This window comes from Aquila chrysaetos, chromosome 6, assembly GCF_900496995.4.
Source record: "Aquila chrysaetos chrysaetos chromosome 6, bAquChr1.4, whole genome shotgun sequence".
NCBI classification, from domain to species: Eukaryota; Metazoa; Chordata; class Aves; order Accipitriformes; family Accipitridae; genus Aquila; species Aquila chrysaetos.
Genome location: NC_044009.1, coordinates 4,387,762 through 4,402,440, shown reverse-complemented (window position 1 = coordinate 4,402,440; position 14,679 = coordinate 4,387,762). Strand labels below are relative to the sequence as shown.

The following is a 14,679-nucleotide window of genomic DNA, read 5'->3' as shown; positions in this document are numbered from 1 at the left end:
AGAACTTTTTGTTGTTGGTCTGGGAATTCTAAGACAGAATTCATACAGATCTCTTGCTGTCCTGCCACCTTGTAAGACTTGTGGGGCGTATTTCTTGTACTGTGTTTAAGGGGATAATTCATTTTTATTTCCCTTCTAGGTAGGATTCTTCCTGCACAGTCGATCCTACTTAGCATCCAAAGGTAGGGAACTCCATCTTGTTGATGTGACAAATCTCTGTAACCACCCCGCAACTTAATTTTGGGCCGTGTTGTCCTCTCGGGGCGGTTTCACGTGGACCTCGTGCCATGCCTGCCACAGCTCGTAATGGAAAACAAATTTATACCGTGTCTCTCAAGTCTCTCTACATCACTACACGGGAAAAGAGAAGGCTCTAGCCCGCCTTCTCAAGGTGTAGCTGGTCACAACAGGAGTCTGCCAAGGAGAGCAAGCTGCGCCTATTCCCGCACGGCAGTGCCCACGGGAATCCAGAGGGACCTGCACCCACCCGGCAGGGTGCCCGTGCCCCCGGGGCTGGCGGGGTGCCCCGGGGCTGGCGGGGAGCCCCCGGGCCGCCCCGCCGGGCTGGCGGCTCCTGGCGCGGCCGCGGCGCTGGCCCCGCCGTCCGTCGCTCACCCCCTCTGCCCGCCGCCGCCGGCGCGGCGCTTGCAAGCGCCTCTGCTGCCGTTTAAATGGGCCAAGTTGGAGAAGCGGCGGCGGCGGAGGGAAATCTTGTTTGGTCAGAGTCTCTGAACTATACTGTGACTTGTGAGCACAGATCAATATATGTCTGGCCCGGCTCGGGGGGGGGGGGAGCCCGGCCCAGTAGCCCAACACAGCGAGGCATTTAGGGTCTGGGGGCAGTGGCGTTAGGGAGCGCAAGCCCTGCGGTGGCAGGAGCTCGCGGGGATATAAATGTGTATGTCTGTGTGTCTCTGTGCGTGCGTGCGTGTGTATATATATATATACACACATAGCTATATGTAATGTAATACCCTGTTTTTTAAAATTTTGTGCAGGAGTGGAAATTAAATACCAACTCGCAGTGATCATAAAGCCTCCGGTGGGAGCGGGGCGAGTCTGCACTTTGCAGGTGAAGGTGGGCGGCCCCCGGGAAACTTCTCCGCCCGGGTGTCTGGCAGCCCCGCGGGCAGAGCAGGCAGAGCCGGCACCGGCCGGGGGCTTCGTCCTCCCCGCGCCCGGCGGGCGCCGGCGGCGGAGGGGAGGGGAGCGCGGAGTGGCGGCGGGGGCGCAGCGTTTAATTTTAATTATTGCATATAAATAAATAAACCAGGTGTCAGGTTAAAGGAAGGAAGGGGGGGGGGAGGGTGAAAGGGGGCTGGGTGGGCGGCGGGGAACCCTCCAGCCTGGTGAGAAGGTGGGTCGATCTAGGGGAATCAATAAGCTTTGCTTTTTTTTTTTTTTTTTTTTTTTTTTTAAAACCAAAATAATGTCTACGGCAGCAGAGACCTCTCCGAGATGTCAGGTATTAGTCCGGAGGGGCAGATCTGCGAGCCACACAGCAGCTCCCGGGTCTACGGTACATTAGCCTCTCCGTGGGAGAGGGATCCCAGACAGCTCTGCTGGGGAGCCAGCCCAGGAGATTTGTTAGCGGGCTGCTCCGGGGGATACCAGCCACCTCCGGCACCCGAGCGCCAAAGGTGCTTGTGTTGCTGCTGCTGCTGCTGCTGGCGCATTTCATCCAAACTCCAGCCAGAGCGGGGGCAAGTTGAACCGGAGACGTTAGAGCCACTGTGCTTTGGAGAGACGAGGGCGCACGGGGAGCGCAGCAGCACCATGCCTGCTATCAAGAAGGAGCGACTTGACAGGGAAGAGATGGCCCTGGCAGCTTTTAACCAGCCCATGGAAACCTTACCTGACTATCTCGCCCCTCTGGCCGCCGCTGCCATTCCGGTGGTAACCCCGCACCCGCCGGCTTACGACCAGATCTTTGCCCACCGCGCGTACCTGGGCTTCCACGAGACCCACCACCCCCACCCCCACCACCCCCACCACCCCCACCACCTCCCCGAGGACCTGATGCTGGAGAGGTTTTCCTCCATCCCGGATTTCCAGCCCTTCTTTGACAACGGAGAGCCTTGCATCGAGGTGGAGTGCGGGGAGAACAAGGCGCTGCTCTACATCAATAAGTTGTGCCAGGGGAGCAAAGGACCCTCTATCCGGTACCGGGGAGAGTGGCTCACCCCCAACGAGTTCCAGTTTGTCAGCGGCAGGGAGACGGCCAAGGACTGGAAGCGCAGCATCAGGCACAAAGGTAAAGGCGCTGCTCTCCACTCGGCTTGTGCCGGGGTCCCCACGCTGCTCTGCTCTGCCTTAGCATCCTCCCTCTCGCCCCCCATGCTTTGGGAGCAGGATCCCGGGGGGGGGGGGGGGGGGAGGCTTACCGCCTATTAGCGTTCGCACGGGGGAGAGCTCAGGACCTGATCTCCTGTGGCCGTGCCCCCCCCCCCTCTCCCCCGCGCACCCCCGGTCCCTCTCTGCCGGCTCCCCTCGCCGAGCGCCCCGGTACCGGGCTCTCCGGAGAACGGCGAAGTTTTCCGAGCGATTTGGGAACAGTTGCTTGGGGAGGTGGGGGGGGGAAATAAGGGGTGGGAGGTGAGGCGGCGGGGGGGGGGGGGGGGGGCTCCTCTCTTCTGGAGAGAAGTTTCATTTCGCGCGGGCAGAGCTTTGAACAGCGGGCAAATTGCGGGGTGCGGGGTTAGCGCCCGCGCGTGGGGGCCGGCGCCACTCCGCGCCCAGCGGCTCTTCTTTCTCCGCGGGGGGGGGGGGGGGGCGGCGCGGCCGGCCGCGGTGGCGGCGGGGCGCGGAGCCGCCCGTGCCTGCCGGCGGCGGCGGCGGCGGCGGGCAGAGCCTCGGCGCCGCGGGGAGCGGCAGCGCGCAGCCCCGTCGCGCCGGGTGAGGACAGGCACCGGCGGGGTGGCGGGCGGGGCGGACGGGGAGGAGGAGGAGGAGGAGGAGGAGGAGGAGGAAGGGGGGGGGGGGTGTTCCCCTCGCAGCTGGGTGGCGCGGGACCTCCGCGGCGCTGGCGGCTGCTGACGGGAGCCTGCCCTGCCTCCCTCCCCTCCCCTCCCGCCTGCGGTGCAGCCCGAGCCAGCGCCGCAGTCCCGGCACCGGGGCTGGCGCGGCGGAGCTGCTGGTGCAGGCGGCAGGTGGAGAGCGGGGCCCCGGCTTGGCCCTGCGGGCCGGAGGAGCGGGGGCCGGGGGGGGGGGGGGAGAGCGGGGAGGGGAGGGGGGGTTCCCGCGGGAGAGGAGAGCCGATGCGACACGTAATTAGCCGAGAGCTGGAGGTGTCAGCCCAGGGGTCTGAGGAGCTATTAGGAGGTGACTGACACCTCGCCTTGTTTATTGATCGCCAGAGAAAAGGGGACTAACTTCGGGGGCCGCGCTAATTGTCGTTACTCCACTCATCTCTTCTGTTTCTTTTATTACTGGGCTCCCGGCTGCCTTCGGGAAATCTCAATTCCTCTGGGGTGAGTCAGGAGGACCGAGGTGAAATGGACGGAGGAGCAGGGGGGGGGAGGCGCCGAGTGGGCTGCCCCGTTCGCACGGCCGTCCCCCGGCGTGGGGCTGGAGGCGCCGGGTGGCGTGGGCAGCGCGGAGCCCCGCGCGGGGACGCGCAGGTTGCGCGGGCCGGCCGCTGCGCCCGGGCTCCGGGTGCGCCTCCTGCCTCGGCTCTCTCCAGGCTGCGGGAGCGTTGGTACCGAGGTTAGGCAGGGGCTAAGGAGGGTTGCGCCGGCGCTCCTTTCCACGGTTATCTGCAGGGGAGAAAGTTCGATGAAGGGGCAGGCGGGGGGGGGGGGGGGGGGGGGGGTAGGCAGGCAAGGGGAGGGGTGTTTCTATGGAAGGAGACGCGTGCTTCTCCCCCCCCCCCACCCCCCAATACTTTCCTTTTATAAAGGTGCTGATCCTTTTTCTTCTTTTTCTTCTCCTCTGCATCCAGGGAAAAGTTTGAAGACTCTTATGTCCAAAGGAATCTTACAGGTACATCCTCCAATCTGTGATTGCCCTGGGTGTCGAATTTCGTCTCCAGTGGTAAGATTATTGTTAAACTATGTGCTTTAGTTAAGACATCTCCCCTCTCCTCCGCCTCCTTCCCTTAAAAAAAAATCCCTTTGCTTCCGTGATCATGAAACCGTGATCTCTGAGGGCTAGGAACTGTCAGTCATTGAGTCTTTGCCAGAGCACTGCTTGCACTGCGAGTGTACCTGCAGTCTAGTTAAAGGCTAGCAGAAGAGGAGTTTACAAACAGAGCAGATGGGAAGAGCAGTGTTTGACCGAAAGGATGCAACACACAGCGTGATTGTATGGTTTTCAGGGGGAGCTGTCTATACGCAAACCATTCGGCAGCCTCTTCCCTATTCTCATCCCTCCATTTTTGCGTATTGTGCAGAGGTGTAAAAGGGCTAAATAAAGCAAAGGGGAATTATAATCGCACCCACGTGTTAGAGTCGGAACGGCCACAGTTTACAAACCATTAGTGAATTTTTGTTAGATAAACTGAAGGAGGAACAAGCTCATCTTAAATGCCTACAACTTCTACAACATTCACATCATAGGTCACAGTTACGGCTTTTATAGGTCTTTTCTTCCCAACTTTGAAGTTCCTTGTGTTTTCTGCTGTCTGCCTTTATCCCGAGACTTTCAAAATCTCTATACAACATCAACATTTTCATGAAGAAGATGTTGGTGCTATAAATAAATCTGAATCTGAAATAAATGCTGAAATCGTAGTAAACTAAGGCATGAAAAACAGTTCATCATGTGTAAAAAGAACCATAAAATACAATAACATCTAAACGGGACGGCAAAGCTGTTGGTTTGTGGAACTAAAGCAGGTCTTGGTCTCAGAAAAACACCATGACTTAAAACATTGTCAGTAGCACTGCGGAAACAGATGCAGCTGGAAATTTATGTACTTTAATCCACTGAAATCAACCATTTTTTCTTTTATTGTTTCTTTGAGATCAAATGGACAATCTCTTTTCACGTGCAGTATCTTTATGATTCTGCACGACAGGCAGAATGGTGAATTTAAATTATTTCTGCTTAGTATGTATGTGCATGCGTGCTTATGTATACAAATATACACATTCACACGGGAAGGGGCTTAGAGCAATAATCAACAGTTCCATAAATGAATGTGAAGATACCATCTCTGTGATGCGAGTCTCTTGCGTCTGTTTTGTGTAGCAGCGGTCCATAGCAAAGCAATAACTGCCCATCGAGCTTACAAGTTAATAGTTATATTGCAGCATTGCCGTGGTATTTTAAACCCAGCAAACCAGATAGACTGAAACCTGGCTTTTCTGGGGGACTCTTGTAGTTCCTCTGAGTTTACGGGGCAAAGTGCAACGCAGTGTAATAAGCTTTCTCCAGTTTTGATTTTTGCACATGCTTTAGCTACCAATCGTGTGGATCAGAGGCCAACAAGCAGTGATCTGCAGACCAAAGGGATATGCCATGGTTGCTGGTGGTGTTGAGAAGTGTTTGGCCAGATGACGCTGTCTACTGGTCACTTTCTAGGTACCAAGTTGCATTAGGTGGTAGCCAAAATGACACATTGCACTTTCCTAGCAGCAACGTTTTTAATACTTGCACGGGGATACTATGCATTTACAGTTGGGAAGGCAGCTTTGCATGAAATGAGTGTCTTTTAAAATAGGACTGAATTTGAGGAGTTCAGACAGAGGAAAAGAGAGGTTGATATAGTTTTGGGAAAAGAGAAATAAATCCATCTGGACTTGCCTCCTACCGCTTCCCCAGCTGTATAAATTCGTTAGCGGGGGTTTTGATGTCAGGATTTGCACAGCAAGGACAAACCCCAATGAGAGCTTTTATCAGAACTCTGTTTCTCGGTGCTTGCTGCATTTTCTGTGCTGTAATTACAACATAGACCTGACCAAACGACAACTCCACGTTTTGAACCCGAAATCTTTCAGTAGTGCCTTGTCATAGCTACATGCACTACACATTCAAAAAACAGCTACACAAGAAGGAGGATTAAAAATCGGGCACAGTTTATCTTTCCCCATTTAGTGGTCACCGGTTTAAGCACCACTGAGATCAGAGGGCTGTTTCTCCTCCAATGTAGACTGCTTTATATTTTATAGTGTAGGTAAGCAGAGACTTGCAATGCCTGGGTCCTTCTGCTAGTGCGTTATCACATGGGGGGGTATGGAGACGGGGAGCTGATCCTGTCAGCAGCTGGTTCTACTGATCCGAAATCAGTCCTTGGACAGCGGGCACAGGCCAGAAAAACTCAAGCATTGCCTTTGTAACGGGGCAAGCCAGCTGCTTGCAGGCATCTGCATCTCCCCCCATCTGCTAACTGCAGGCGGAGAAGGAAGCGCTCCAAGGACCCGGCCCGGCTCTTCCTTCGGGAAAGGTTACATCCAATTTCTCGAGCCCTGCCAGCCTCGTCCAGTCAGCCTGGTAATGTCAGGGTCTTTAATCAACAGCAGCGACTGTTCTGAGGCCCAGTCTGGGTCTCTTCGGGGGCTGGGGAGAGGAGGGGTTGATCTGGAAAGGAAATTGCATCGTGCCACAGAGCCGGGTTGGAAAACACGTCTGAGGAACCAGAGCGGAGCCTCGCACGAACCACCCCCCCCCCGTAACCCCCTCCCCGTGCCTGACTCGTTACCAGCTGCTCCGGGTCCCCGCAATAAAACCGAACCCGGCGGGCGGGACGCCCCCAATTCCCCCCCCCCCCCCCCACCTCGGCGAGCACCGAAACAGCCGGGCAGCGGCCCCCGGGCCCCCTCCACCCCGGGGCTGGCGCCGCGCCTCCCCCGCCCCGGCCGCGGTGCCGGCGGTGCCGGGGGCGCCCCCGCGGCGGCCGGGGAGAGCGGCGCCCGGCTCCCGCCGAGCCCGGCTCCGCCGCCCCCCGCCGCCCCGTCGCAGCTCGTTTGCTGCAGCTGCAGACAGCGGCCGGCGCCGGGGCCAGCTCCGCCAACCGACCGCCGGTTTCCTGCGAGGCGGAGGAGGAGGAGGGGGGGGGGGGGGGAAGCAGCCGCGTCGCGCCGGCCGCCCTGGCGCCTCCTCCCCCGGGCAGCGGCCGCGGCCGCCCCCGCGCCGGCATCCATCAATCAGCGGCGGGGCCGGCGGGGAGCGGAGCGGGGAGCCGCTGCCGGCCGGGGGGAAGGCAGGGGGGATGCGGGAGGGCCCCCTCTGGGCCGCAGGGTCGCGCCGAGCTGGGGGGGGGGGGGGAGATGCAGGGAGGACCCCCGGGAATGGCGGGGGGGGGGGGGGCAGGAGGCTCCCTCCGGGGCTGGGGAGGGCATCCTCTGTGCCGCTTTGGGGGGCTGGAAGGGCAGAGTCGTCCTTCGCAGGGCGGGGGGGGCGGTCAGTATGGGACAGGGTTTGGCGGGGAAGGGGTGCCTGCATGGTGGGGTGCTGGCTGCTGGTCTCCCCAGCTCTGCGGAGGTGGGGAATGGGGCACTGGGTGCTCACCCCACCTGATGCTCTTCTGGAGAGTGACACTGCCTCCGATTTTCCTGTCCCATTGTCTTTGTACGCTAGCCTTTGCACCCGAGGTTTTTCACAGCTGGAGGGGAGAAATGCCACAGGTCTCAGTCCCTTCCATTTTTTGGAGGCACAGGATGCCAAGCGGTCACCAAGTAAGTTGTCAGATGCGAACAGGGGTCTTCCCCCATGTTCGTACTTGTCAGTTCTGGGCAGGCACAGTTCATCTCGTTTGGAGCCCTGGACGGATTCCGGTCTATTCTGGTGAAGCCCATTCACTACAGGGTTCCCTCTGTCCCCGTCAAACTTCCCTCTGTGCTCCAAATACCACTCACACACTCTCTCCATCTCCACTTTCAAACCCGCAGCCGGGGCTGGTCTTGAAAGTGTGCTCACCGGCAGTGGTCTTTTTAGCCAGCGGGAGGGGGAAACCTAATGGTCTTGAGAACAGCACTAAAATCTTTATTGCTAAACCAAAGTATCTTTGGTTTGCAAAGTCCAGCATCACATATCCAGTATAACGGAGGAAAGGCATTTCTTACGATAGATACGCTTTGATTGTTTCCCTTATCAGACAGAGCGTGACCCGTACTGTGTTTTTCATACTAGTCAGGCTGCCTCTGAAAGTGTGTTAGGACTGGACATTGGCTGCTCCTCATCCTCTTTTCCCATCTTTTCTTGGACCAGGTGTCTGTTTGAAAGGTAGCCCATGTTGGAGCATGACATTTGCGTCACAGGTAAAGAAGGAAAGGCAAGCTTTCAAAAAGCTATCATGATATGGCCGTATTCAAACAAAACAAACAAAAAAGCATGTTAGAATTTTTTGGTTTTTACCCCATTTCCTTCGTCGCACGTCAAGACACGTGGTAATTGTGCATAACTTGGTCAATGACAATAGTAATTCATTTGCTTACCGGGGCTGTGTTTTGCTCCTGATTTGATTTATATGTGATTCTTTTTATTTGCTTCTTTTTGCTTTTCATCGTCATCGCTGTTGTTTTCTTTTGATGCCCCTGAGGTTAAGGCATTAGTCCAAGACCTTGTCAAGGACGGAAAAAGTAACTATCTGCTTACTTAGAAAACAGAATGCCAGTAACCAGCGGAGTCTCTGTTATTTAGCCCTAAGATTTCTGAGCATTCTCCTGTCTCCCTGTTTCAGAGGTGCAGGGGTGGAAGGCAGCTCTGCATCTCCCCCAAATTGTGGCTTTGTGTGACTTGCGCTATTGGGTTCTGGCTGCAGCTGCATTCATTGCCCTTCCCCAGTGATGCCCTCCTGGCCACCGGGCTGCTCTGAAGTTTGCCTGGAAAGCCAGGAGTCAGAGCTGCACGGGGTGGGGGAAAGGGAGATCCCTGGGCTACTGAGTAGATCCCTGTGTTGTGGGATCCAAATTCAGAGGCTGGCCCAAAACGGGGAGTCTCCCACGCGGGACATGAGTCTTCTAAGAGCACTTTCCTATGAGAAGAGGACTTTGCCTGCTGGAAAATTGAGTTGGCTGCCTGTAGAGGCAGGATTAAGTCTGAAATTTTACTTCTAACTGAATAGATTAGATTTAGGTTCCTTTCTGAGCTGCTGTGGACTTAAGGATTGGAGCTAGAGAATCTTGGGGTTTATGTGAAGGGGACTGTTTTCATAACTTTGCCTTCGTGTCTCTGGGGACTGCCTTATGAATGTGGAAAAAGCCCCTCTGTAAAGCAGACTTATAAACCTTTTTATCCCCCCAAGGTCTTTGGCACAGTCTGTTGATTTTTATTTGTGGTTTCATGCTGATTTGGATTGTTGCTTTTAATCCAGCACATTTTAGTTTAGGTTAGCATTTGTTGGAGTTTTCTGAGTTGATTGGGTTTTTTTGTTTCTTTGTGGGTTTTTTGCTCGGTTTTATTTTTTAGTGGACTTCACTCAGGTGATTTTTAGAGTGTGTGTGTTGCACTGCAAACTTGTGAGTTAAAGTTCAATGCTTAACAAAAGTTTATTCAAAATCTGTCGGACACCACCTTTATAGAGAAACTGAAGATAAGCTATGTTGTGCTCTTAAATGGGGCAAGAGACTCGGGCACCCCATCCAGTACTGGGGAGAGGTGCAGAGTTTGAGCCCACAGCGTCCGCTTGCAAGGGTTTCTAATCTGAGGGCAGTGGGAACATGTCTGTCTCCTTCTCTCAACAGAAGGGTCCCTAAAATCAATGGCTGTGGGATCATACAGCACTTCAGAGGGGAAAACTGTCAGCTTGAAATGGGAATCAGTGTGGGTATGAGAGGTGCTCCTGAATGTATTCTGCATTGGAAGTTATTCCTAATGGTCCTCAAACTCAGCTCATGAACAGGGCACACTGCAATTGCCTGGTGATGTCCACTGTCAGAGATTTGGAAGATGGGTGTTGCACCAATAAAATTACTATTATTTTACACAGAGGCAGAACAAATCCAGATCAATGGCACTGAGAGTGCCAGCACAATACTGAAGGATTTAATTTTGTGGATTATTACATACCCTCTGGAAAGGAAAATATTAATTGGATTGCAGTCTTGTGAGTGAACAGCAGAGATGTATAAGCAGCTATGGCTTAGGAAAATAATTTTATCTTACAGTGGGTTTTAAGGAGTTCCAAATGGGGGAGGTTTGCTGTAGTGCAAGAGCTGTAGTGAAGATCTCTGCTGTTCCAGTGAGCAATGATGAGAAACTGAATGCAAAAGGTCTTGCATGATGGAAGGACAGAGGAAGATCCATCTGCGAGTTCAGTTTAGTGTTTGTGAGGTGTTTGTGAATAACGGGCCAAGCTAACCCTCCCTGAAAGAGGGTGAAGGAATATTTATGCCGAGGTTGGCACGTATGAGGGATTCTGCTTGGAGTGAGCGTATTTCCTCCTGCTGGGATTCCAAAAAGGCTGCAGAGGGGCTTTCCTTGTCCCGCAGACTTTTGCGTGGTGTCGATTCCCTGGAAGAGCCAAGACAGTGTCATTTCTGGCACTGTGGCGTTGTGTTCTCTGGTGGGCTCAGTTGTGGGAAGAGGCAGCTTCCGAGCCCTCAGCCCCTGTGGGAGTAAGTTTTACACGCTAAGTCAGCAGATGCAGGATGGGCTTTGCAGCTAGCACTGCTTGCCTGGTGAATTGTACTGTACTCCATCAGGTCTAGAAAATCTACTGGTCTGAGGAAAAGAAAGTTAAGCATGGGAAGAAAGATAGATAAATAAATATATAGAAGCAGGGAAAGCAACATCATCTTGTTAGCGGTGTGTCAAGGGCAGTGTAAAGGTGACATAGGATAAGTAATTTTGCTGTCAAAATTATTTAGAGATGTCATTAAACTGCTTAAGGCTGTCTCTACTGCTTCAGGGCACGGACACCTGGTTTTAATTTGCAGTGGTCTATGTCCAAACTTGCTGGCCTTATTCAAAGGGATCAGTGCTAATTTGGAGCCTGGTGGCAAATGCCTTTGGTGAACGTGGGATCTAAATGGCAGAGGTGACTAAAGGATCAGAATTAACTCTCTCATAAACTTTGTCGTTTTTCTTTTCCTGAGGTTTAAAACTATCAACTAGTTCAAGTTTGCAGAGATGATGCACTCTTCAGATCGCTTGTTCTGGTTTAGTTATGGGACAGGGAGAACAGAGAAGCAGTTTCCTGCTGGCTCTAGACTTTGGAAAAGAGATCCACTCTGTTTTTAATGAAGAAACGCTCGGTCACAATTTTATGCTTGCAAAATCACTTTGTTTTGTCTATATTTTTTTTCCTTTTTCTATCTTTGTTTGTTTGTTTGTTTGTTTTTGTGGTCTTTTGTTTGGGTTTGTTTTTTGGTTTTTTTTTTTCCCCTTCTGCATTGTCTTACTCTGTTTCTCTTATGCACAGTCTATTTCCTTTATCTAGAAAACGTCTTGGTACACAGCAGATTCTTGTTTGGCATCTATGTCCTCTTCTCTCCTTTCTTCCTTCTTATATTGAAATGCATCATCTTCTCTTACTCAACAGCTGAAGAATCACCATTCTCACCATTTCAGGGCTTTTTTCTGTTTAGAGATGCCCACGTTCCTCACTTCTGGTAGATGTCAGTGAAAAACTCATTATAGGGCTCTGTGTCCCCAGGTTGTGTTTTCCAATTGAGGGCAATGAAAGACATCTCCTGAAGAGTTATTTACTGTTGCAGGGATCATGTGCAGTTTCGTAAAGAAAACGAGAACATCTTTAGCACCTCTGCTTTATTCTCATACTGCTCTTGTGTGAAGGTAAATCTCCTGTATGTACCACCTCCACTGTTGGAGCTATGCATTTCCTTTTTTTTTTATTTTTGGCTCTGTTATTTTAACAAAACCAGGGAGAACAGAGAGGAAATTACACATTCCCCTGGGTCATAAATATAATCTGATATAGGATTTTCTTGTAACATGTCTGAGGACGAGGAGGGATGGATGGAGGGAATTCCCAAGCACGGAAAGAAAGGTTCTCGCTCATTTGTTTTACCTCTAGTCAATGTGGGACTTTTAGCTTTTACTGATTGCACTTTATTTTGCACACGCATACAAAGCCACAGAATCTGGGAATACCGTCAAGCCCAAATTTGCCCAGTTCTTTGATGACCTGTACAAAAGAAATCCTGCACATCAAATCCCTCATTTTAAGACGTCAAGATAGCTTCAATCGGTATGCCAAGTAGGCTTTTTTAATCTTTCACATCTTCAGCTCGAAAGCGCCAGCGTTCACCAACAAGGCAGGTCGTTGGAGGGAGTCTCACCTTGGTGTAATGCGTACAGACGTCAGCGAAGGCGGTTGTCCCCACGGCTGCCGTACTGTGACATTAGATTAGGGGCTCATACAAACAGCCTCGCTTTTTTCAGTGGGGTGCTTGCCAGAGAAAGGTGTTCTTCATCTGCATGTGTGCTGCTGCAGCAGCTTTTGCTGGTAGAGATGTCCTGTGTATTTGGCTAAAGTCGCTCTGTTTAGCAGCACACATCCAGAGCTCAGCTCTTTGGAAGTGATGTAGGGGCAGTGCCGTGGAGCAAGAGGCCTTGTTGTGCCTCAGTGCAAATTGAAGGCAGTTGCCTGTGAGCGAGTTCTGCACTGATGCTCACTCATATAAAAAAACCTGTGCCTTGATGTGGCCTTTTGTTTTATCACATTGTAAAATGGAAAAAAAAAAAAGACTTCGTAGTAAGGTTTAATCAACATTTCTGAAAGTAACAGCATCTTCTGTCTTAAGATGTAAGATGATGGGCGGTACCCATTATTTCTTGCATTGTGCTAATCAATTAGGGAGGTAGAACTTTTCTGAATGGTTTCCAGAGAATTAAGCAGCAGGAAAACTTGAGACCTTTTGGTAATAGAAGCCTTTTGGTCTAGAAGTTACGTCTTCTGAAATAATGAAGACACTGCAACAAAGTTGTGTGTTTGCTTGTAGTTGATTCCCAGTTTAGTGCTGGGAGGTATGATTGTTCCAGATAATTTAAAAAGCAGCTCTGGGATTTTAAACAGCTTCAGTTAACTTTGGCCTCTTAATCACCACAGCTTCTTAGTATAAAACTTTTTCTTTTTCCTTTTGAGAGTAAGCAGACCGCTTTACCAGACTAGTTTGCTGTCTATGAGTGTCTTACCCCTAGGAGCTTGTATTTATCACCAAGTCTCTGGGGCCTTGCTAATTCAGAGTTATGACTAGATTCCACTCCAATGGTAGCTGCTGTTCTGCCTATCTCTACCCATCAAATTGCAAAAACTCCCTTGTAACCCCATCCTTTCTTTTTATCTGGAGATGAATGTGATAGGTGGTACTCAGCTCTGTTGAAGCTGCTTTTGCTGTGTTGCTAGGGTAACCGGAGATAGCCCCTGAAGACGGGAAAGGGCAAGCATTCCTTTCTGCTACAGTCTGGAGCATCAGTGATTGAATGAGATTAGATAGAATTAGATAATCCTGAAATTCACAGTGATTTGATGCCAGACCTTTATGAAATAAGTAAAAGTACCAGCCCTTATAGTAAAAATGAATTCTTTTAGATCAATAACTTTTCCCACCATTCGTCACAGCTGTGATTCTTGAGATCTCTTTTTCTGTGACATGGGGTGAACCACACAAACATACCTTTTTTTTTTTTTTTTTTCCCCAGAGGGGACTATGATATCAATTCCTCTTTTATTTCCCCCTTGTGATTCACCCACTTAACCGTAAAGTACACTTACAAAGGAAGGCACTACAAGATTCTTCAGTAATGGTTCAGTGAACTAGAGTTTACAATAGTAGTGTTACTTAAAAATTGTGCGCCATCAGTCTTAAGTATCACAGTGTTTTAGGGTCAGTTGAAAAAAAAAAAAAGACAGAAAATCAGTTGTATATTGTGAACGGCTGGGTAGTTTTTTGTTCCTTGTGTGTTCAATGCCTAAAACTGTTGGGACCTCATCCATGCCTGGCATGTTCCTGCTTAGCTGCAATAGGCTTGATAATATCATCTTCTGATCTAAAGTAAATGTGGGTTGAAATAAGCACGGCAGTGTGAATGCAGGATTGGACTTTGATCACAATCAGTCTAGATTTACATCAGTTTAACTCTGTTGACTTCTTTTTCATCTTTAGACTGGCATGGCTTGCATCAAAATTTAGTGTGCATCAGAGGACACCTAGCAGAGCATGGAAAATTTGGTGTGTTCTGGCCCTCAAGCAGTTTTGCTTGTTATCAGGCTAAATTGGCTCTTTCAGAGCAGAGGGCTGATTTATTTATTTTTTTGGTGGCGGTGCTGTCTTTCAGGTGCAGCTCCAAACACCACAGCTGATGTTTTTGCAGGCATAGGGGACAGTATGTGGTCTCAAAGTAGTCAGGCAGCAGCCCATCCAGAATGAGAAGGGCAGCCTGCGTGCTCCTTATGAGGATGCCTTTAATTCCAAATAAAAATGTAGTACATTTTGTCTGGTTTTTTTTAATCCCCAAATTAACAATGTGATTCCTTAAAACATTTTTGGCTTGAAATTAATGAGCTGGTAATTCCGGGCTGGAAGTCTGTGGATCTGCACCTGTTTGCATCAGCAATGTGGATCTGGTTTTTTCAAGTCTCACCTTGCTGTGATGGATTTCTCAGAAATAAGTTCGGTAAAAGTAATTCTGTGAAGCTGCACTTGATGATAATCGTCCTGCATATACTGGCTCTGTTCACTTGTGGAGTAGAGTAGTGAATGCTGTGGGCTGGCGGTCAGGTGTGTGGGCCTCTGCCCTTTTCCCTGCTGAGGGTAACCCACATTGCTTTCTCCA

General features: G+C 51.1%; 2 protein-coding genes across 9 annotated transcripts in view; both read left to right on the top strand.

Annotated features, from left to right (window-relative positions):
- Window positions 1-217: 217 nt before the first annotated feature.
- On the top strand, window positions 218-1,264 carry LOC121233394. Its single transcript, XM_041124464.1, has 2 exons — window positions 218-718; window positions 999-1,264. The coding sequence occupies exons 1-2, from the start codon at window positions 307-309 to the stop codon at window positions 1,262-1,264; spliced, it is 678 nt and encodes a 225-aa protein (XP_040980398.1). The 5' UTR covers window positions 218-306.
- Window positions 1,265-1,453: 189 nt separating this feature from the next.
- Window positions 1,454-14,679, top strand: part of SAMD11 (sterile alpha motif domain containing 11) — a 124,739-nt gene continuing 111,513 nt past the window's right edge. For 2 of the 8 annotated variants that reach the window (XM_030018581.2, XM_030018578.2), the window contains exons 1-2: window positions 1,457-2,254; window positions 3,941-4,032. In XM_030018581.2, the coding sequence (XP_029874441.2) occupies window positions 1,459-2,254; window positions 3,941-4,032 (888 nt within the window). In that variant the 5' untranslated portion in view covers window positions 1,457-1,458. Of the gene's footprint in view, window positions 2,255-3,016; window positions 3,150-3,227; window positions 3,471-3,940; window positions 4,033-14,679 lie in introns of those variants that run through there. The other 6 variants (XM_030018579.2, XM_030018580.2, XM_041124635.1 and 3 more) reach the window with 6 other exon arrangements.

Coding starts and splice junctions, on each gene's coding strand:
- LOC121233394 (XM_041124464.1), top strand. CDS start 307: ATGGAAAACAAATTTATACCGTGTCTCTCAAGTCTCTCTACATCACTA. Junction 719..998: donor GCGGAGGGAAATCTTGTTTG/GTCAGAGTCTCT, acceptor AATTTTGTGCAG/GAGTGGAAATTAAATACCAA.